This window comes from Elgaria multicarinata, chromosome 12 (assembly GCF_023053635.1).
Source record: "Elgaria multicarinata webbii isolate HBS135686 ecotype San Diego chromosome 12, rElgMul1.1.pri, whole genome shotgun sequence".
In the NCBI taxonomy this organism is placed as follows: Eukaryota; Metazoa; Chordata; class Lepidosauria; order Squamata; family Anguidae; genus Elgaria; species Elgaria multicarinata.
The window spans coordinates 9,036,019-9,058,655 of NC_086182.1; the positions used below are offsets into that span (position 1 = coordinate 9,036,019).

Here is a 22,637-nt window from a genome sequence, read left to right on the forward strand (position 1 = left end):
AGGAAAGCTGATTTTAATAAACTCAGAACTATAATAAGTAAGGTCCCGTGGCAAGGGAGCCTAATGAGAAAAGGAATGCAGGATGGGTGGGAATATTTAAAAATGAAATTTTAAAGGCACAGTTACAAACAATTCCAACAAGGAGAAAAGATAGAAGACAACAGAGGAAACCAATGTGGCTCCACAAAAAGCTTAGAGATGACCTGAAAACAAAAAGGGATACATATAGGAAGTGGAAGGAAGGCCAGGCTACAAAAGCAGAGTACAGACAAGTGGCGCAGAAGTGCCGAAATGGCGTCAGGAAGGCTAAAGCTGTGAATGAGCTGAGATTAGTGAGGGATGCTAAAAGCAATAAAAAGGCTTTCTTCAGATACGTGAGTAGTAAAAGGCAGAGGAAAGAAATGGTGGTTCAACTGCTTAATGAGGATGCAAATTGATAACAGACGACAAAGAAAAGGCTGAAATGCTCAATTCCTACTTTGCCTCGGTCTTCTCCCAAAAGCGGGTCTATGACCCCCCTGGAAAAAGTGAAGCAGAAGTTGAGGGGGCAGGATTGCAGTTTGAGATTGATAAACAAATGGTCAAAGAATACCTAATTTCCTTGAATGAGTTTAAATCTCCAGGGCCCGATGAACTGCACCCAAGAGTAATGAAGGAGCTAGCAGAAGAACTCTCAGAACCTTTGTCTATTATCTTTGCAAAATCATGGAAGACGGGTGAGGTGCCGGACGACTGGAGGAGGGCTAACATTGTCCCTATCTTCAAAAAGGGCAAAAAGGAGGAACCTGGGAACTACAGACCAGTCAGTCTGACATCCATCCCTGGGAAAATTCTGGAGCAGATTATAAAGAAGTCAATCTGTAAACACCTTGAAATCAATGCAGTGATTACTAGAAGCCAACATTTATTTGTCAGGAACAAATCCTGTCAGACTAATTTGATCTCATTTTTTGATAAGGTAACCTCCCTTGTGGACTGTGGGAATGCTGTGGATGTCATATATCTTGACTTCAGCAAAGCTTTTGACAAAGTACCACATGACATTCTGATTAACAAACTAGCTAAAAGTGGGCTAGATGGAACAACTATTAGGTGGATCCACAGCTGGCTACAGAATCGGACTCAAAGAGTACTTATCAATGGAACCGTCTCAAACTGGGGAGAGGCAACGAGTGGGGTGCCGCAGGGCTCAGTCCTGGGCCCAGTGCTCTTCAACATTTTTATTAATGATTTGGACAAGGAGGTGCAGGGAACGCTGATCAAATTTGCAGATGACACAAAATTGGGTGGGATAGCTAATACCCTGGAAGACAGAAACAGACTTCAAAGTGATCTTGATAGGCTGGAGTGCTGGGCTGAAAACAACAGAATGAAATTTAATAGGGATAAATGCCAAGTTCTACATTTAGGGAATAGAAACCAAATGCACAGTTACAAGATGGGGGACACTTGGCTCAGCAATACTACAAATGAGAAAGATCTTGGAATTGTTGTAGATCACAAGCTGAATATGAGCCAACAGTGCGATATGGCTGCAAGAAAGGCAAATGCTATTTTGGGCTGCATTAATAGAAGTATAGCTTCCAAATCATGTGAAGTACTGGTTCCTCTCTATTTGGCCCTGGTTAGGCCTCATCTAGAGTATTGTGTCCAGTTCTGGGCTCCACAATTCAAGAAGGACGCAGACAAGCTGGAGCGTGTTCAGAAGAGGGCAACCAGGATGATCAGAGGTCTAGAAACAAAGCCCTATGAAGAGAGACTGAAAGAACTGGGCATGTTTAGCCTGGAGAAGAGAAGATGGAGGGGAGACATGATAGCACTCTTCAAATACTTAAAAGGTTGTCACACAGAGGAGGGCCAGGATCTCTTCTCAATCCTCCCAGAGTGCAGGACACGGAATAACGGGCTCAAGTTAAAGGAAGCCAGATTCCAGCTGGACATCAGGAAAAACTTCCTGACTATTAAAGCAGTGCGACGGTGGAATCAGTTACCTAGGGAGGTTGTGGGCTCTCCCACACTAGAGGCATTCAAGAGACAGCTGGACAACCATCTGTCAGGGATGCTTTAGGGTGGATTCCTGCATTGAGCAGGGGGTTGGACTCGATGGCCTTGTAGGCCCCTTCCAACTCTGCTATTCTATGATTCTATGATTCCTGGGTATCTGTATGGGCCTGTCAATCTGTCTTTAAGTTTAAGGTACTGGTGTTGGTGATAATCTGACCAGTCGTGAAAGAGAAATAACGTGTTTGCTTGGGCGGGGGCAGGTGTGTGTGTCTGACAGGGCATTTGTGCAGTTGGAAAATTTGCTTTAAAAAAGCCCTGAATCACTTCACCTTTCAGCAGGTAGGATCCAGAATTAATCATGCTTAAGAGTCAAGTCAGTGAAATCAGAGGGACTTTAATTAGTTGCGACTAGCCTGCCCCATTGATTTCAGTGAGTCTACACTGAGCATGAATAACTCAAGGGGCGGCTAGCTATATGCAGAAAAAGCCCCACAGTGGCTGCGAATCCTGTGTCAGTTATATGACGCAGCTGCGGATTCACAGCCTCCGTGGGGCTTTCCTGCGAAGCTGCGCTTTGAAAAAATCGGGAACTGACACCGACTTTTTCAGTGGGAGCAAGGTCAGTACAGCTCTTCTGCCATCTGACCAAAGGACACCCTATAAGAGGATCTCTGGGGGAACTGGAGAGCACAAGCAGTGGGGGAATTGGCAGGGTGGGGTGGACAGGGCATCCTTGGAGGGCTGCAGTCGAGGCCTTGGAGGATGGCAGGTTGTGCACCCCTGCCGTATATCCACCCCCAAACATCTCAAGGCACAAACACAAGTTTGGCCAGGTTACAACAATGAGCCAGAGAGGTGATAACCTTAACCTAACACAGTATAAATGAAAATAAGGAAGTTAAGGAAACAGGTAAAAAATGCAATTTTATATACTAAAATATAATGTTAAAAATAACATACACAGAGCATTTCACAAGTACAATAATACAACAAGAGAATCAGAATGCTAAACAGAAAATGCTCAGTAAACTTGATCCATTTGGCCGGACGCGTTTCGACCGTTGGTCTTCCTCAGTGGCCAGTTTGCCAAGCTGATTAGTACCGTGGGCTATTTTCTCTCGGGGCTGACTTAAAAGTTCCAAAAATTAAACGAAATCAGATGTCACTCCCCACAATATACAGTATGAGTCCAAATATTCAAAGAAAGCCCATGAAAGGTATTCCAAACAGCCACGGCTCACAAGCACGATAATGCTGGTATAATGTGAGCAGTGGCTGAAGAAGAAGAACCGAGGGGACAGGAGCAGGCAGAAGTAACATCGGGGCCTGCTTCTGCTGGACTCTTCCCCCCCCCCCACAGGGCAAACTGCCATCTTGGCCCTGTGGGGAAGAAGAAGGACCGAGGGGACAGGAGCAGGCAGAAGTAACATCGGGGCCTGCTCCTGCTGGACTCTTCCCCCCCCCCCCACAGGGCAAACTGCCATCTTGGCCCTGTGGGGAAGAAGAAGGACCGAGGGGACAGGAGCAGGCAGAAGTAACATCGGGGCCTGCTCCTGCTGGACTCTTCCCCCCCCCCCACAGGGCAAACTGCCATCTTGGCCCTGTGGGGAAGAAGAAGGACCGAGGGGACAGGAGCAGGCAGAAGTAACATCGGGGCCTGCTCCTGCTGGACTCTTCCCCCCCCCCCACAGGGCAAACTGCCATCTTGGCCCTGTGGGGAAGAAGAAGGACCGAGGGGACAGGAGCAGGCAGAAGTAACATCGGGGCCTGCTCCTGCTGGACTCTTCCCCCCCCCCCCACAGGGCAAACTGCCATCTTGGCCCTGTGGGGAAGAAGAAGGACCGAGGGGACAGGAGCAGGCAGAAGTAACATCGGGGCCTGCTCCTGCTGGACTCTTCCCCCCCCCCCCACAGGGCAAACTGCCATCTTGGCCCTGTGGGGAAGAAGAAGGACCGAGGGGACAGGAGCAGGCAGAAGTAACATCGGGGCCTGCTCCTGCTGGACTCTTCCCCCCCCCCACAGGGCAAACTGCCATCTTGGCCCTGTGGGGAAGAAGAAGGACCGAGGGGACAGGAGCAGGCAGAAGTAACATCGGGGCCTGCTCCTGCTGGACTCTTCCCCCCCCCACAGGGCAAACTGCCATCTTGGCCCTGTGGGGAAGAAGAAGGACCGAGGGGACAGGAGCAGGCAGAAGTAACATCGGGGCCTGCTCCTGCTGGACTCTTCCCCCCTCCCCACAGGGCAAACTGCCATCTTGGCCCTGTGGGGAAGAAGAAGGACCGAGGGGACAGGAGCAGGCAGAAGTAACATCGGGGCCTGTTCCTGCTGGACTCTCTCTCTCTCTCTCTCTCTTTCTTTCTCTCTCCTCCCTCCCTCCCTCCCTCCTTGACTCCTGTTCCTTGTGTGTCATGTCTTTATTAGATTGTAAGCCTGAGGGCAGGGACTGTCTTTTTTGCTAAGTGTAAGCCGCTTCAAGAGCCTTTTTTGGCTGAGGAGCGGGGTATAAGTATGATAAATAAATAAATAAATAAACTGGCCACTGAGGAAGACCAAGGGTCAAAACGCGTCCGGCCAAATGGATCAAGTTTACTGAGCATTTTCTGTTTAGCATTCTGATTGTCTTGCTGTATTATTGTACTTGTGAAATGCTCTGTGTATGTTATTTTAGTATATTAGTATATAGTAACATTATATTTTAGTATATAAAATTGCATTTTTTACCTGTTTCCTGAACTTCCTTGTTTTCATTTATACAGGGGGGATTCCACACGTCGTACTGAGGGCGCTTCCATGCGCCCCCAGTGCGACCCCAAAGCGATCGTGTAGCTTGCATGGAGAAGAGACGAGGAAGAGGCATGGAGAAGAGACGAGGAATCCCCCCAGGTTACAACAATGCCTTCCGCTGCAGCAAAGAGACATTGTCACCGCGTTTGCTTTCTTTCAAAACGTACTTCCACTGACAGTGCTGGTAGCCGCGCGCAGAGGAGCCGCAATGTCCCATCCTGTCACTTTGACTGTTGATTTCTTCATAGCACTGCGGAGACCCGCTTTTCGAACCTGCAAACGTAACACAGACCCGAATTCGTCAGGGACACGGTGCCCCACGAGAAACCGTCTCTCTCGGCCCTACGCACTGTTCCCTGCTGGAGCGGGGTGGCAATTACACGTTGCAGAAAGGGGGGGGGGGGAACCCATCACCAAAAAAGAAGAACAGAAGAGGACACAAATCTGCGTAAAATGTGCATATCTGAACCTACGGGTTGGATCCAGATTTAGTCACTGAAATCGAGGACTTAAATTAATCACAACTACATACGTGGACACGTCTATGTATGATGACTTTCAGTGGCTCAATGTATGACTGAATCTGAGCCCAACGATATATAGGGTGCACATTTAAAAAGAGCGGATATAATTTGAATGGAAAGACAATACAGCGGTGACCAGGGGTCCGGCGTGCTTTGCTCAGTCAGCTGCCAAGGTCCTGATTGTGGCTGGCAAGTTCAGGAGCCCCGCTGCTCTCCCTTCTTGGGGTTCGTTATCTTTAAGAAGAACTTGGACTGGATAGCCCTTCAAACAGCACATGCCTCCAAGTGGAGGACTGTCCCCTGTGGCATAGGACACCCTATTCCCTGCACCTGACTCAAGCCTGGGAGTTCCCAAAAGAAGGAGGCATGAGTAATGCATGCATCCGCTTTTCATACTTCTGGGGGATTCCTACATCTGTTGGCATCAGCTGGATTCCAAATGTCCTGCATACTGGATGGGTCTGGTCCAGGTTGCAAAAGACATATGAGAGAAGAGACGGGGGGTGTCTGTACGACGACGCTTTGCAACTGCTTTTTCCCAAAACCCCTCAGCGTCGCTGCAGGCAGGAATGCTAAATCTAGATGTTGGGGAGCACGGGGTATCCGGCGGCCACCCTGCTTGTCAATCCTGCCCCCTGCCCAATGCCCAGCGTTCCTGGGCTTATCCTGCACTGGGAACCGCCCCAGGAACGCCCCCAAACCAAAGCCACCACTAACAGATGGGAGAAACAACGTGGTGGCATCAGAGCAAACGGGAAAGTAGCGGTAAAAGGAAAACCGCGAGAAAGCGCAGTTTCAAAGATAAAACCCCAATGTGGCTGCGAACTGGCAGCTGCGTCGTATAGAGGGTGTCTAGGCAAGCCCAGGATTTGCCTCCTCAGTCAGTCTTTCCTGGCCAAAGAACCGCAGACAAGAGAACAGAAGAGGAGGGAGGCAGCCTGGGCAGAACCGAAGGGGTGGGGTGCATACGGGAGGAGGAGGGGTTGCAGGTACCTTGTCCAAATACTTTTCGGCACCATCGATCCGGACTCTGGCACACTCCTTTCATGCAAACCCCGGTTTCAGCCTCACACGGCTGCCCATCCTGAACAAAGAAATCATCTGTGCATTCTGAGGACGTCCCGTTGCAGTACTCCCTCAGATCGCAGTCGACGTCAGGAGTGTCTCGGCATAAGGTGCCTTTTGCCTTGAACTGGCAAGCAGAAAGAGAAATAAGGCCAATGAGTTCCAATTCATGTCCAAGATATGAGCCCAGTTCAGACATTTTAGCGCATGCATGCATGCCGCCCAAATTACGCCGTTACAGGGAGATGTACAGCCATTGACACACTCAGCCTCCCTGGTAAATTGTGCGTTCTTTCGTTGATCGCATTTCCAATCCGTTATCTCCAGCCACGGGCACCAAAGAGCAGGTGGGGGGAGCTCTAAACACTTGAGCATTTGCAGGAATGGGAGGAAATTTCATATGCAGCTTCCCTCGTGAGGAGGCCCCCGATGCCCAGCGAAAACCCTGCATGGATCTGCAGTACCGTCCGTTGCTGGGCGGATCTCGGAAACAGATCGCCCAAGAGAAGTGGAGCGGCGGTGGCGCTTCAGACTTCTCCTGTGGAGCAATTCTGTAGGCGATCAACTTTACCCATTCTGTGCAGCAGATGACATGCTGAACCTGTGATAGGTTAAATAATTCTTACTGCAGACCCCGGGTTATCAGGGTGGCTTATTTGGGGGAAATAAGCCACCATGGGTGGGGAAAAAAGAGCTCACAGACAACACGCTAAGCCTTCATGGGCTAAATAAACCATTGTGCTTTATTTAACCCAATGTGGGTTAATGTACCATCCAAACCCTATCTTAGTCATACGTAGAGCAGACCCATTGAAATTAATGTCTTGAGTGCTCCCCTCCCTTTTCCGCTGGTATGTGTCAGAAAAACGTCTTGTCTGTTAGAGCAGTACGACAATGGAACCAGTTTTCCTTGGGAGGTGGTGGGCTCTCCCACACTAGAGGCCTTCAAGAGGCAGCTGGGCAACCATCTGTCAGGGATGCTTTAGGGGCCCCTTCCAACTCTACTATTCTATAGTTCTATGAAGAGGATAGGGACATGTGGAGTATTGGAATGGGAGGAAAGGCGTTTGGCAGAAGCACAGGGCTTCCCATGGCATTTTGTTGGTCATTGGGGGAACATAATGCATCCCAGAGTGCAGGACACGGAATAATGGGCTCAAGTTACAAGAAGCCAGATCCTGGCTGGACATCAGGAAAAACCTCCTGACTGTTAGAGCAGTACGACAATGGAACCAATGACCCGGGGGGGGGTTGTGGGCTCTCCCACACTAGAGGCCTTCAAGAGGCAGCTGGACAACCATCTGTCAGGTATGCTTTAGGGTGGATTCCTGCATTGAGCAGGGGGTTGGACTCAATGGCCTTATAGGCCCCTTCCAACTCTACTATTCTATGAAAATTAATCAAAAGATTTAAATTAATTGTGCTTTGTCATTACATCCAACAGAAACAAACAGTGGTTAGTTTAACTAGGTTTTATTGAAACAAAGCAAGATCAAACCATGGTTTCTGATCTTAACTACTTCTAATAAATCATAATTTAAACTAACCATGATTCGCAGTTTGGATGTAAAAAACCCTACAGTAAATTTTAACTAGGAAATGGATGCTTTTGATCTACCCTCTGGTATGCCCTGAAGGAGCATGGGGAAGCACCCAAAACTTGAGCAGGCTCATTAGTGTCACATTAAACTATGATTTATTGTTATGTCCAAACTGGCTTAAAATATTCGGAGTACTGCCCCGGCTGTACCTTTTGTTAAGCAGATTACTGGGCCAGGGTGGGAGTGTGGGGTGGGTGGATAATGGCCTTGAATGGCTGGTGATGTTTTCTCAATAGCGAAGAAATAACTGGATCTTCCTTGAGTTTTCCAAACAGGAGAAACCAGAGTTTGGGAGCAGTGATGCACCTTTTCTGACCCTGACAGCCCTGCTAAAATAACGTAAGCTAGATCTGTGTGTGAAAGGAGCAATAGAAGCAGGTTTTGCGGAGAAGATAACTGGACACAGAAAAAGGCAGAGAAAGGCAGAGGAGAACATCTGAGGGTGCAGGGGATTGGATTTAGGGTAGTGGATACAGTGTTTGTGGGAGTGAACATATGAGCCATGTTGGGTAAGACCACAGGGCTACATACTCCAGCTTACTGTTCACACCGCGGTCATGCAGATGCGTATGGGAAGCCCACAAGCAGGACATGGGTGCAACAGCATCCTCCCACCCATGCTCCCCAGCAAATGGGGCACACAGGCTTTCTGCCTCAAATACTCAAGGTAGCACATAACCATCAGGGCTAGTAGGCACTAACAGCCTTCTCCAGGAATTATTTAACCCCCTTTTAAAGCTATCCAAGATGGTAGGCATCAATCCCAGAGTTTAACAACCCACTCTGAGAAGAGCAACTTCCTTTTGTCTAGGGTGACCATATGAAAAGGAGGTCAGGGCTCCTGTATCTTTAACAGTTGTATTGAAAAGGGAATTTCAGCAGGTGTCAATTGTGGGGAACCTGGTGAAATTCCCTCTTCATCACAACAGTTAAAGCTGCAGGAGCCCTGCCCTCTTTTAAATCTGGCCACTCTAGTATAGCTCCTGCACTTTAACTGTTGTGATGAAGAGGGGATTTCACCAGGTTCTCCACATATACAAATGACACCTGCTGAAATTCCCTTTTCTATGCAGCTGTTAACGATACAGGAGCCCTGTCCTCCTTTTCATACGGTCACCCTACTTTTGTCTGTCTTGAACCTCTCACTATTTGGTAACATGGAATGACCCTGTTGGGTTCTAGTATTATGAAAGAGGGAGGGAATCCCCTCCCTGCCCACTTTCTCCAGACCAAGCATAATTTTACACACCTCTATTATGTCTCCCCTTACTCTACTTTTTTCTAAGTGAAACAGCTTAGTGAAATTCTAGTCAACTCCAGTCAAAATGCCATTAAATCACCAGACATATCCTGCAAAAGAAACCCAACCCGCATAACGGAGACCATCCCTTGATCCTATCGCCTTTCAGGGAAGTGGGGAGCGTATACCGCTTGCCTTGCAGGTATTCTGCCAGCAACATTCTCCTTGGGCGCACTCTTTTCCTGCTCTCAAGGTACAATCTGATAGACAACAAACATTCGTTTGACATTCCTGGAAGCAAAAAATAAATACAGAAAGGTGGGAGTCAGGAACAAATGTTCAGGCAGCTTGACAAGAGTTTGGGGGGAAACCCTGGGGTATTTGCTCCGTGCCCCGAAAGGCTGGAAAGCTGGACCACCCCTGTGGAGACGTTCTGCCTCACACACAGCAACGGACATGTGCTACTTAAGCAACTGAATGTGATGATTTGTTTGTTTGCATGTGCACGTATGTCTGCCTGGGTTTGCTGCATGTGTGGTGCGTGTTTGGTCTGGGTTTGGGGGCAGGTGCCAATGGTGCTCCCTGCCCCGGCCCAGCGCAGTATATTTATTTCCTTTTTTATTACATTTATATCCTGCCTTTTTCCCTCCAAGGAAGGGAGGAGGGAACCCAAGGTGGCATACATAATCCTCCTCCTCTCCATTTTATTTTATCCTCACAACAACAACCCTGTGAGGTAGGTTGGGCTGAGAGTCTGTGACTGGCCCAAAGTCACCCAGTGAGCTTCCATGGCTGAGTGGGGACTACAACCTGGATCTCCCAACTGCCAGTCCAACACTCTAGCCACTACACCACACAAGGCAAGCCCAGTTGTTTTGTTTCTTAAGATAGTTACCTCTCCCCATTCTCCCAAATACCATTCCCCAGTGAAAAATATAGCAACAATACATTAAATAACCAACAATTGGCTGTCCTTTGGGTCGCCTCACTCTGTTTAATAGGACATCTAGCCCTGAACTAGAGCAGGGAAAGGGACCCGTATCTACCACTCCCAGGCAACCAAGAAAAAAACAAAAGTGTTAAGGTCAAATCCTTTATTGATCAACATCCAGAACGGGGATCTTGGAAAGCAAAAACACATCTGTGGGTTCGCCAAACAGTCACCCTTGCAAGGCTGCCTTGGACAGTGCCTTAAACAGACACTGGAATGACAGGTGTAGTCTCCCTTATAGTACCAAACTCCATGGTAGAAACACTTTCACCTGTGTGACAAGTGGCTATCAGCGAATTTGCAAGGGTACAAGAACTTGCCTAGAAGCAAGTAGGTTAGCAACCCACCCACCCCAGAGTAACAATTGGGAGCATCCTGGTCATGGCTGCTGGCCGTGGGGTGGTCTCCCTCCTGGCCTGGATGGGATGAGATGTGAGATGTTATACCTGTTGAACAGCAACCTGTGGCTCTCTTGGCCCTTGGAAAGGGTTTAAAGACACGTCTTTTCAAATCAACCCTTTAAAACATGTAGTTTTAATGTTTTAACTGTTATTAATGTTCTTGTATTTGTTGTTTTAAATTCTTGTATACCACCTCGATAGCTTTTTAGCAGATAAGACAGTATATAAATGTTGTTGTTGTTATTTGTTTTACTGATTTGGTCACTCTCATTTATTTCGTTTCATTTCTTTTTTATTTTATTTTTATATCTCCTTCTTCTAACAAATCTTTACCGTGCCACAGTCACACTGTTCCCCGTCTTCCACTATACTGTTGCCGCACTGGGGAGCTCTGTACGTGATATCGATCCGTGGTCTGTTCATGAGGCATTGTGGAGAGCCAAACCCTAGAAAGTCCCGGAAGTCTTTTATGCTGCAGCTGCTGAAGAACTTGGCCCCGCTGGACTGTCTGCAGTGCAAAACGCAGGAAAGAAAAACCTCCTGTAACACAGAAAGCCAAGGCAACAACGGCCTGCCCTTGCAGAGTTACTTGGCTTAAGAGGCCGGTGGTTTTCCACGTTCTTCTACTGATAGAGGGAACCCTTTCCACAACAACTAGCCTGCTCCAGGGTCCCTGAGGGACTGCCACTGTACTTTTTATATTTTGCAGCAAATTTATAGCAGAGGTGCAGAACCAAACCAAGCCCCCTCCAATGGATCCTACCTGGCCCTCTGGGATTTCCCAGAAGGCTATGCCCCCTTTTCCTAGACCCTCCCCCTTCCCACCTGACCCTGGTTTCCCATCTTTTGTGTAGCTTTTCCCTGCTCCATTCTAAAAAGTTAAAATGCCTCTCCCAGGGCTCAAACTCCATATTCAGGGCTATTTTAGGAACTTTAGGGTACTTTCAGGTCAAAAAAAGGGATCAAAAAAGGGACCTCATAAAAACTATGGAAACAACAAAAACATCACTCAAAGGAAAGTTTTAAAAAACCCAAAAAACCGACCACTAAGCCGGTTAAGGTCAAACCCAAAACCATTTTTTTAAATTATTCTTTTCAATGCATATTAACTCTTTAAGTTCAATTTTTAGCTTGTCTTTTAACTTTAACTCAACTTTTAAGTTCATTGATTATTTTAGCCATTATTAAGTTTTTTAATAATTTATGTAAATTTTTATTATTTTCAGTATAACTTTTTAGGCAAGTTGCAGCAATTCAGGCCCGACATCTTTAAAAATTGGTAAGTTTCAACCTTTCGTCCCAGGTACGATGTTAAGCTGCCTCTTCAGGGCCCTCTCCCCTTGCTAAGTTTATTTGTATTATTTTGCCCTGGAGTCTTTCCTCTTTGGTTGGCATTTCTTCCATTTCTTGTGGTAGCTGTACCTTTCTTCTTTTCTGTAGGTCTCCCTTGACCATTTCTCGTGTTTTTTCCATCCCAAGACTGTTGGGTTATTGAAGGGCTAAGGTTGTTTTTTGTTGTTGTTATAGGTGCTTGGAGAAGATACCAAAAAAAAAAAAAATAGTTCAAAAGCTTAACTTTGTTAAATGGCGAAGTGCCGTCCTAGTAAAGATGGGTTGCTCCAAAGGATTCACTTGGACATCAAATCGCGACATGGACAAAAAATTATAAGTGACACTGAAGGGTTATGTATTGTTTGTGGAGGGAATATGGAAACAGTTCCTAGAATATGCTCTATCTAAGGGGAGTGGGAAAGCACCTCCAGAAGAAACAATGAGATTCTGGAAACAGGAATAGATCCCAGGGTGTAGGGGTGCACTTTTATGTTAAGTATGATTATGTTAACACATTAAATTAGAAAAGTTATTAAGGTTATTCAACATTTATGTATTATGTTGTTTTTTCTGTTATTGTATTGATGTATGTTTAAGTTTTTGAAAAGAATAAAAATTACTTTAAAAATGTATTGTTTGTGACTCTAAAATAAATGTTACCAAAGGCTTTGAAAGAATTAGTCAATCAGTTACCTAGGGAGGTTGTGGCCACCCTAGAGGCCTTCAAGAGGCAGCTGGACAACCATCTGTCAGGGATGCTTTAGGATGGATTCCTGCATTGAGCAGGGGGTTGGGCTCGATGGCCTTGTAGGCCCCTTCCAACTCTGCTATTCTATGATTCTATGATTCTATGTTGCCGCAAGAAAACATTCAAAAAACTGTGAAATAAAACGTCGTCCCTGAGGACGAAAGGTTGAAACTTACCAATTTTTAAAGACGTCAGACCTGAATTGCTGCAACTTGCCCCCAGCCTGGCTCTAGAAAAGGGGCTGCGGATAGAACCGGGGGGGGGGGGGGAGAAGTAGTGGTGGAAGCAACAAGAATGGGGACCACTGGAAATGATGCTGAAGCGCCTGATCTCCTCCTCACAGCAATGCCTGAGGGAGAGGGGAGCACATGAGGCATGCCTAGGCTCATTCTCATCATGCTTAATTATGATGGAGCATGATTTCCATAATGTCTGAAATGGTAGTTTGCATTAACAATGGTTTAATGAAACAAGCCAGGATCACTAACCATGGTTCGAAGTTGGCTTGTTTCCCTAAACCATAGTTAATACTAACCGGTTTGTCTGGGTCCTAGAGGTCCTTAATCCCCTCCCTCGCTCCCCAGTTTTTATAGCTTTTAGAAGTGCTACCACAGCTGAGGCTGATTGGCTCCTGCACAACATGAATAGGGAACCTTTCCCTGGCCCTAGTTTGGACATAGCAAGAAACTGTGGTTAGCTGAAAATGGGAAGTAAAAGCTCCCAGTCCCTTTGTGGAAGAGGAGAGGGGAGCGCACAAGCAACCCTGAACTGCCCATGGGGATGAATGGTGGCCATTCATTTCTATTGGAGATAATAAATGGGTTCCATTGTTTTCTATAGGTTCTACTGCCATCAAACCTGCCTAGGATGTGTTAGAATGTTGGGAAGTGGTGATATAGATAGATGGATGGATGGATGGATGATAGATAGATAGAATAATAAGCTTTATTTTTGACGCTATGCTAATGATAATAGGAAACATCGTTGTACTAACTTACACTGCGTTGGTATTCATCACGCAGGTGGACCCCGGGCAGAAGCATTGTCTTGCGTTGTCAAAGTGCAGTCCCAGGCTAATTCCCAGCAACTGTGCAAGTATCACGGAAAACGTCTCCAGTGTGATCCCGTTTTGGTACTAAATGAGAGCACAGATCCGTCAATGGCTAGAAGCCATAATAACTAACCACAGAACCTCCATTTATTATTATCATTATCATCATCTACTTTCATTGGATGAATGTGCAATAATGCTTCAGGTCTACTTTGATTTAGACTCCTGTCTATGTATTTGGGGAACACGATGTCCAATTAAGCCCATGACAGATGTCATGTACAATTGAGAATAACAGTACCCATGCAAGACACAGCAATGATTCGTTTCTACTTTGTGGGATGGGGGGTGGAATGCATTTACATCTACACTTTTTCAGATAAATGTCCCAAACATGCAACACAGGAAGGCAGATTAATCTGCACAATGAATGAGATAGGGTTTGCACTTCTCTAAAATTTGGTCATATGGGAAAATCTGGTAATATGTCTTCCCCGATGCCAGCATGCATTGCCATTCCACACACTTGTACCTCTCCTTCACTGATGGCTTCTTTGTATCAAATGGCTATACTATTAAGCCTTTGAAAATAAGAGGACACAAAAACTTCGCTTCAATTCTGCGTCCAGCCAATGCATGCTCATGCTCACTGACACCAGAGGACCTATATGTACTAAAGCAGGCACAAGATTGCAGCCCCCCCACCCCCACCACCAAAAAAAAGTTCCTAAAGGCCAAACTAGATGTGATGCTAATTGTATGGATCCTCTCTCTGAAGCTGCTATTTGCATTTCAAGGGAAACTCCAGCTGGCACCAAAAGAAGCTTCTCTTGAAATGCAAATAGCAGCTTCGGGGGAGTTTTGTCAGGACCTTGGAGGGGAGAGAAAGATTTAAAACATCTCCTGTCAAAGCTGTTCAGCCTTCCTCAGGGTAGAAGGCTGAAGGCGTTATTTACAAACTGAAGCTGAATCCAGACAAGACGGAGGTGCTCGCTGTCAAAGGCCATAACCTGGATTTGGAGGTGTGTCAATCAGTTCTGGATGGGGTTACACTCCCTCTGAAAGACTGCATTTGCAGCTTGGGGGTGCTTCTGGATCCTTCGCTCCAAATGACAGCCCAGATAGATGCGATGGCCAGGAGTGCCTACTATCAGCTTCAGCTGATACGCCAGCTGTGCCCCTTCCTAGAGTCGGAAGACCTAAAGATGGTAGTGCACGCGCTGGTAATTTTGAGGCTCGACTTCTGCAATGCACTGTGCATAGGGCTACCTTTGTGCCTAGTCCGAAAACTTCAACTAGTGCAAAATATGGCAGCCAGGCTGGTCACCGTTACACCTAGGGGTGACCGTATTACACCAGTTTTAAAATCTCTTCACTGGCTGCCAATTAGTTTCCAGGCAAAGTATAAAGTGTTGGTTATCACCTTTAAAGCCCTACATGGTTTGGGTCCAGGCTACCTGCGGGATCGCCTTCTCCCGTACAATCCGCCCCACACACTCAGGTCCTCTGGGAAGAATTTACTCCAGCCAACAAAAGCAAGGCTGACAACTATTACCTTTTCCTCTGCCGCTCCCAGATTATGGAATGACCTGCCGGGAGAGATTCGTCAACTTAACGGTGTTCCGGATTTTAAGAAAGTTATAAAGACCAATCTCTTCCAGCAGGCCTACCCAATTGAATTTTAAGATGCCTTTTAATAATGTGCTGCTTTTAATAATGTATTAGTTTTAAATGTTTTAATTATATGTATTTTATAATTTGTGTTGCATTTGTGTTGTACCCCACCTCGGTCCGGAGGGAGAGGCGGGTAACTATTATTATTATTATTATTATTATTATTATTTAACAAAAACATCCAGGTTAATTATTCATTTAATAATAATAATAATAATAATAATAATAATAATAATAATAAATTATTACCCACCTCTCCCTTTGGATCAAGGCGGGGAACAACATTAGTACAACGCAGTATAAATCAGATACATAAAATTAATTAAAAGAGCATATAAAATCAATATAGCATCAAAATAACAATGAACAGATCTTAAAAATTCTTAGGTTTAAAATTCATCTGGGTAGGCCTGCTGGAAGAGGCTAGCCTTTATAGCTGTCTTAAGCTCGGAGAGAGTGTTTTGACGAATCTCCTCCGGCAGGCCATTCCACAGTCTGGGGGCAGCAGAAGAGAAGGTCCTCTGGGTAACAGTTGTCAGCCGAGTTGTGGCTGACTAGAGTAAACCCTTCCCAGAGGACCTGAGTGTGCAGGGCGGATTTTTTAAAAAATGAATGAATAAGTTTATTAGGAACAACCAGCACTCTAATCAAACACCATACAATTTAACACATTACATTACGTTACAGATGTAAAATGTGCATATGTTATTAACGTCTTCGCCTCTTTACGGCGTGAGATGGCTGCAGCACAAAATCTGGCCACTTTCACAGTAACTTGGGCATTCAGGCCTGACAAAAGGTAATCTAAACAAAATTTGTCCATTCTGCCGGGGAATTTTTTTATGAGTGGTGTTATTAAGGAAACTCTGAGGTCTTTATACAGGTTGCAGTAAAGTAAAACATGGACTATTGTCTCAACATCCCCCGACCCACATGGACGTTGCCGTTCACTGTAAGGGATTTTTTAAAATCTGCCCTCCAGTGCAGGGCGGATTGTACGGAGCAAGGCGATCCCGCAGGTAACCTGTGTAAGGGTAAGGTGAGGGTTAATCGGACCTTGGGACTGGCATGGGTTTTCATGTATGAATTTTATGGTTTTTTTATGGTCCTTCAGGAGGAGAGATAAGAACCAGGCAGCTGCGTGAGGGGGAGACGACCAGAGCCAGGCTGATTGTAACTGTCCGGTGTCCTTGAGTGATTAGCCATCCCGGGCTGAAGTGTGAAGAAACTCCACGCATCAAAGCCGAAGGGAGGGGGGAAGGAGTAAAATGAATAGTATAAAGACCCCCCTGTGAAGAGAACAGGGAGGTGTCGGCTGAGTGCGGTCTGGGTGACGTATAACTTTGTAGTTTTAGTTTCTAGCTTGCTTGGTTTGGGTTCTTATACATTTATGCATGCTTTTATGGTTTTATTCTGCTAATCCCATGTATTCCTACCCTTTTCCAAATAAATGCTCTTAAACCTCATCTTGTGTGAGCCGTGAGTGTCTGAGCCTGGGGATCCATGCTAAATCCAGTCAAGAGCCAGCAGGTTGCTGAGCGCTCTTCCTTTACAACCTGGACCCAAACCATGTAGGGCTTTAAAGGTAATGACCAACCCTTTGTACTTCACTGCCAATTAGTTGGTACTTTGTACAAACTAATTGGCAGCCAGTGGAGTGATTTTAATGTTGGGGTAATATGCTCACCCCTAGATGTACTGGTGACCAACCTGGCTGTTGTATTTTGAACTAATTGAAGTTTCCGAACTAGGTACAATGGTAGCCCCATGTACAGCGCATTGCAGAAGTCGAGCCTCGAGGTTACCAGCACGTGCACGACCATCTTAGTCTGACCCTAAGCTTACAGGAATGACAACACGATAAGATAGAATTGGTTTAGCGCTACTATACCACAGCAATCCCTGCAGAAGAAGGCTTGACACAAATCTGTTTGGGAAACGTTGACCCCAACGAGTCGGCCTTGTCCCGGTAGCTGCGGGAAGAGAAGGGAGATTGCTTCGAATTACAGGCAGTGCCTTAACATGAGCATTAACACTGTTTCAACGGTTAGTTCCACGATTCTCTCTTTTCTGGTATGGCTTGCTATGCGCTCTTCCCTGGGATAAGAACATAAGGAGAGCCCTGCTGGATCAGACCAAGGCTCCATCTCTTCACACAGATGCCCATGACGTTTCCTCTTCTAACTCTACTACCTTCGGCAACTCAAATCTTTCCTGTTTGCTTCAAAGACTCCGCCCAACCTCCCTTACTGCCCCTTATGCTTGGAACGCAATGCCCACCCCAGAACATCTTTGTGGTGCCACCACTGTCTTATTCTTCAAACCCTAGTTCAAAATCCACCCCTTCCATGACCCCCATCCCTTAACCCCAAACTGAAACAATGCCTGCGTACTTGGAACTGGGGATATGGCAGCTTCCTGCAATTGGGGAAGGGCTGGAGCTTAGTAGAAGAGTACATCTCCATTTCAATCCTGGTCAGCTCCGGATTTGGCTGGGAAAAACTCTGGCCAAGCTCCAGAGCAGCCGTCCCCAAACTAGCACCTTCCAGGTGTTTTGTACTCCAACTCCCAGCATTCCTGACCATTGGCCATGCCGGCTGGGGCGGATGCGAGCGGAAGTCCCAAACATCCAGAGGGCACCATGCTACCTACCCCTGGTGTAGAAGACAACAAACTAAAGAGACCTATGGTTTGACGCTGTAAATGACAACTTTCTTATGACGGGGAAGGGCTGCCGCGCAGTGCCAGAGCACCTGCTTTGCAGGTCGAAGGCACCAGGGCCAGGTCTATACGAGGTTGCATGGGCGCCTCATGATTCAACACCCTGCATTTGTCCTCCTCCAGGGTTACCCCGATGACAAGGAGCACAAATGCGGGGTTTGTAAGGAATCCACGCCACGCACCATTTTAATTTTTTTCTATTTGGGTGTAATTGCGCAATTGCGCACTTCTGCATAGGCGACCCAGCACCCATTCAGCTCATTGGGTGCCCCTGCCCCATAGCCCGCTAGCGCCTCACTATGATTCCTTATAATTATTATTTTGTGTGTGTGTTTTCTTTGCGATTCTCCCATTTTCCTTTCAATGCAAAGCTCCGGGGAGCACGCTTGCTGGCCCGCCCCCTGTCCTGTCCAGCTGATGTGACCAATCAGGGGTCTGCACCGGCTGGGGCAAACCCCGAAGCAGCTCTGGATCAAGGCATCAGACGGCAGATGCTATTGTCGCCTCAGCGCAAGCTGAAAAAGTCGGGGTAAGTAACCAACTATTTTAAACCAGAGCTTCGGGGATATGCCCTGGGCTGGCTCTGCAATGCGAATCCACTATGGGGATTTCCCCTCATCAAGATGTACCCCTGATTCAATTCCCATAGCACCTCCTGTTCAAAGCAGCAGCCAGGCGCCTCTCCATTGTGCTTGGGTCCAGCGTCAGCTGAGAGCTCCTTCCCTCCTGCCAACAACTGTCAATGCTAAGGCCATCAGAGGAGAAGGAAGCAGCACCTGTACTTCTCCACCACCACCTGAGAGCCCCCCTCCCTCCTGCTCTCCCAGATGAGAGCCCCCTCCCCACTCTCCATCATGCCTGGATCTGTATGAGGCTATTAGAGGGAGAGGGAGAGGAAGCAGCTGCTGAGCTTTGCAACTAAGAACCCAGTGCCTGAATTTGCTTTTGTTTTTCTCCTCCTCCCTCCCAATCCCCTTTCCTTTCGTGTCACGGTTTTCAGACTGTAAGCCGGTGGGCAGGGACTGTCTTAATAAATATTTTTGCAAGCCGCCTTGAGAGCCTTTTTGGCTAAAGTGTGGGATAAAAGTGCTAAAATAAGTAAATAAATGAATAAAAGGATCTGAGAGCAGGCAATGGGAAAGACCCTTCTCTGTGTGTGTGTGTGTGTGTGTGTCCCTGGAGCAATGACGCCAATTGGTGAAGGCAGGATTGGGCTCCATGGGCCGACGGCCTGGCTCTAGTCGATACAAGGCTCCCAGGGCATGCCGACATGAAGCAAAATGCCTCCGCCTTCCTCCCCTCCCCAGGCCCGGTTGATGCTCGCCTGCCTCACATTCTGCTGATGCACAGGGTTAGGCCATCAGTCTCCCTGGGCAAATATTCTTTCTCCTGCGCTGACCCCAGCTACGGAATGTGCTTCCCCAAGAACAACAACTGGCCCCACATCTCTCAGCCCTTGCAAAGGCTGTAAAGACACGGATTTTCAAATTAACCTTTTAAAAAGGGTGGTTTTAACTGTTATTACTTGGCTTTTTTCTAAGAATTTATTGATTTAAATTGTTGTATTCCACCTTGATGCCGTTTTAGCAGATAAGTGTTGGATCCTGGAATGGATCTTGGTTATGTTTTCCATTGATTTGTTAATTGCTGAGGATCTGGAAGAACAGAAGACTCAGCAGAAACTTAAAGGTCAACTCTACACCTGGACATTGAGTGTCATAATTGAATAATTGTCTAACTGATTGTCTTCAATTAAGGGTTGCAAGGAGTTGCATCATTGTACAGGTTGTCTATAAAAGTAAATGTTTTCATGTTCACTCTACTTCCATGTCCCTTACCCAACTTGATGTGAGCGGTATTGACTGACCGTTTGTAAGTATTTGTATCTGTACTGCCATAACTAAATTATATATTTATATGCCAGTAAAAGGTTTATTTTAACCTACATGATTCTTTGTCTTAATTCACATCTTTGCTGACTTGGCTGAGAACCGCTGTAATCTCTGCTAGTCTCTGGAAGGCCCAGACAGAGACTTAACACAAAAGGTTATGTGCCAGAATCCCAGTCTGTGTCATAACTAATCAGCTTCTAAAGCCATAACTCAACAATAAGATGGTATATAAATGTTAATAATAACATTATTCTGTTTCCTGATTTGGAGCTGAGCAGAAGCAGGGAAGAACAGCTGGCCCAGCTCAAGTAAAAGCTACAAAAGTAAGCCAGTTCCCAGAGAGAGAGCGAACAGAGAGCGAGCTAATAGGAAGAGCAAACAGGAGTTTGACAGGGGGAGTGTAGGGGAAGCGGAGACCAAGGGGGAGGCCTCTAAGAAAAAAAAAGAGGGGGAAAAACAAAGAAAAACAAAAAAACACAAAGAATCTTATTTTCCCTTAAGACATACTCATATAGTTGGGTACCTTCACAGAAGACAGGACAAAGCAAAGGCAATTCCACTATAATCAGAAAGGAAAAAACAAAGCAGAAATAGACAATATGGATGGAAAGGAGTCCCTAGAGGTGGTGACCTGCAAAGGGTGTGCAATGTTCATGTTTCTGCCTGAGCTCAACATGGCGTATACCTGCAACAAGTGCAAGCTGGTGGCACTTTTGGAAGAAAAAGTGAGAGGACTTGAGCGGCGAGAAACAAATTGCCAGTGTTTCAAGGAAGTGTGATGTAGTAGTGATGGGGGACTTCAATTACCCTGATATCTGTTGGGAGAACAATACTGCCAAATGTGGCCCTTCCAAGAAATTCCTGACATGTGTGGGTGATAACTTTCTCCTACAGAAAGTGGAGGAAGGAACTAGAGGATCGGCAATCCTTGACTTGATATTGACCAATAGGGATGACTTAGTGGATAAAGTGGCAGTTACGGGAACTCTGGGGGAAAGTGACCACATCATACTTGAATTCTTGATTATGAAGGAGACAAAAGTTGAGTGTAGCCATACACGTACTCTGGATTTTAGGAAAGCTGATTTTAATAAACTCAGAACTATGATAAGTAAGGTCCCATGGCAAATGAGCCTAATGAGAAAAGGAGTGCAGGATGGGTGGGAGTATTTAAAAAAGGAAATTTTAAAGGCACAGTTACAAACAATTCCAACAAGGAGAAAAGATAGAAGACAACAGAGGAAACCAATGTAGCTCCACAAAAAGCTTAGAGATGACCTGAAAACAAAAAGGGATACATATAGGAAGTGGAAGGAAGGCCAGGCTACAAAAGAAGAGTACAGACAAGCGGCGCAGAAGTGCCGAAATGGCGTCAGGAAGGCTAAAGCTCAGAATGAGCTGAGATTAGCAAGGGATGCTAAAAGCAATAAAAAGGCTTTCTTCAGATACGTGAGTAGTAAAAGACAGAGGAAAGAAATGGTGGTTCAACTGCTTAATGAGGATGGCAAATTGATAACAGATGACAAAGAAAAGGCTGAAGTGCTCAATTCCTACTTTGCCTCAGTCTTCTCCCAAAAGCGGGTCTATGACCCCCTGGAAAAAGTGAAGCAGAAGTTGAGGGGGCAGGATTACAGTTTGAGATTGATAAACAAATGGTCAAAGAACACCTAATTTCCTTGAATGAGTTCAAATCTCCAGGGCCCGATGAACTGCATCCTAGAGTAATGCATCCTAGAGGAGCTAGCAGAAGAACTCTCAGAACCTTTGTCTATTATCTTTGCAAAATCATGGAAGACGGGTGAGGTGCCGGACGACTGGAGGAGGGCTAACTTTGTCCCTATCTTCAAAAAGGGCTAAAAGGAGGAACCTGAGAACTACAGACCAGTCAGTCTGACATCCATCCCTGGGAAAATTCTGGAGCAGATTATAAAGAAGTCAATCTGTAAACACCTTGAAATCAATGCGGTGATCACTAGAAGCCAACATGGATTTGTCAGGAACAAATCCTGTCAGACTAATTTGATCTCATTTTTTGATAAGGTAACCTCCCTTGTGGACTGTGGGAATGCTGTGGACGTCATATATCTTGACTTCAGCAAAGCTTTTGACAAAGTACCACATGACATTCTGATTAACAAACTAGCTAAAAGTGGGCTAGATGGAACAACTATTAGGTGGATTCACAGTTGGCTACAGAATCGGACTCAAAGAGTACTTATTAATGGAACCTTCTCAAACTGGGGAGAGGCAACGAGTGGGGTACCGCAGGGCTCAGTCCTGGGCCCAGTGCTCTTCAACATTTTTATTAATGATTTGGACGAGGAGGTGCAGGGAACGCTGATCAAATTTGCAGATGACACAAAATTGGGTGGGATAGCTAATACCTTGGAAGACAGAAACAAACTTCAAAGTGATCTTGATAGGCTGGAGTGCTGGGCTGAAAACAACAGGATGAAATTTAATAGGGATAAATGCCAAGTTCTACATTTGGGAAATAGAAACCAAAGGTACAGTTATAAGATGGGGGATACTTGGCTCAGCAATACTACAAACGAGAAGGATCTTGGAATTTTTGTAGATTGCAAGCTGAATATGAGCCAACAGTGCAA

The 22,637-nt window shown here is 46.1% G+C and overlaps 1 protein-coding gene across 1 annotated transcript in view; it reads right to left on the reverse strand.

Moving 5' to 3' along the window:
• LOC134407604 (disintegrin and metalloproteinase domain-containing protein 2-like) overlaps positions 1-22,637 on the reverse strand; it is a 72,428-nt gene that overhangs the window by 11,947 nt on the left and 37,844 nt on the right. The window contains exons 12-18 of the mRNA XM_063139472.1: positions 17,307-17,388; positions 13,689-13,825; positions 10,944-11,118; positions 10,475-10,480; positions 9,414-9,509; positions 6,306-6,504; positions 4,956-5,061 (exon numbers count right to left, since the gene is read on the reverse strand). Coding sequence (XP_062995542.1) covers positions 4,956-5,061; positions 6,306-6,504; positions 9,414-9,509; positions 10,475-10,480; positions 10,944-11,118; positions 13,689-13,825; positions 17,307-17,388 — 801 coding nt within the window. The remainder of the gene's footprint in view (positions 1-4,955; positions 5,062-6,305; positions 6,505-9,413; positions 9,510-10,474; positions 10,481-10,943; positions 11,119-13,688; positions 13,826-17,306; positions 17,389-22,637) is intronic.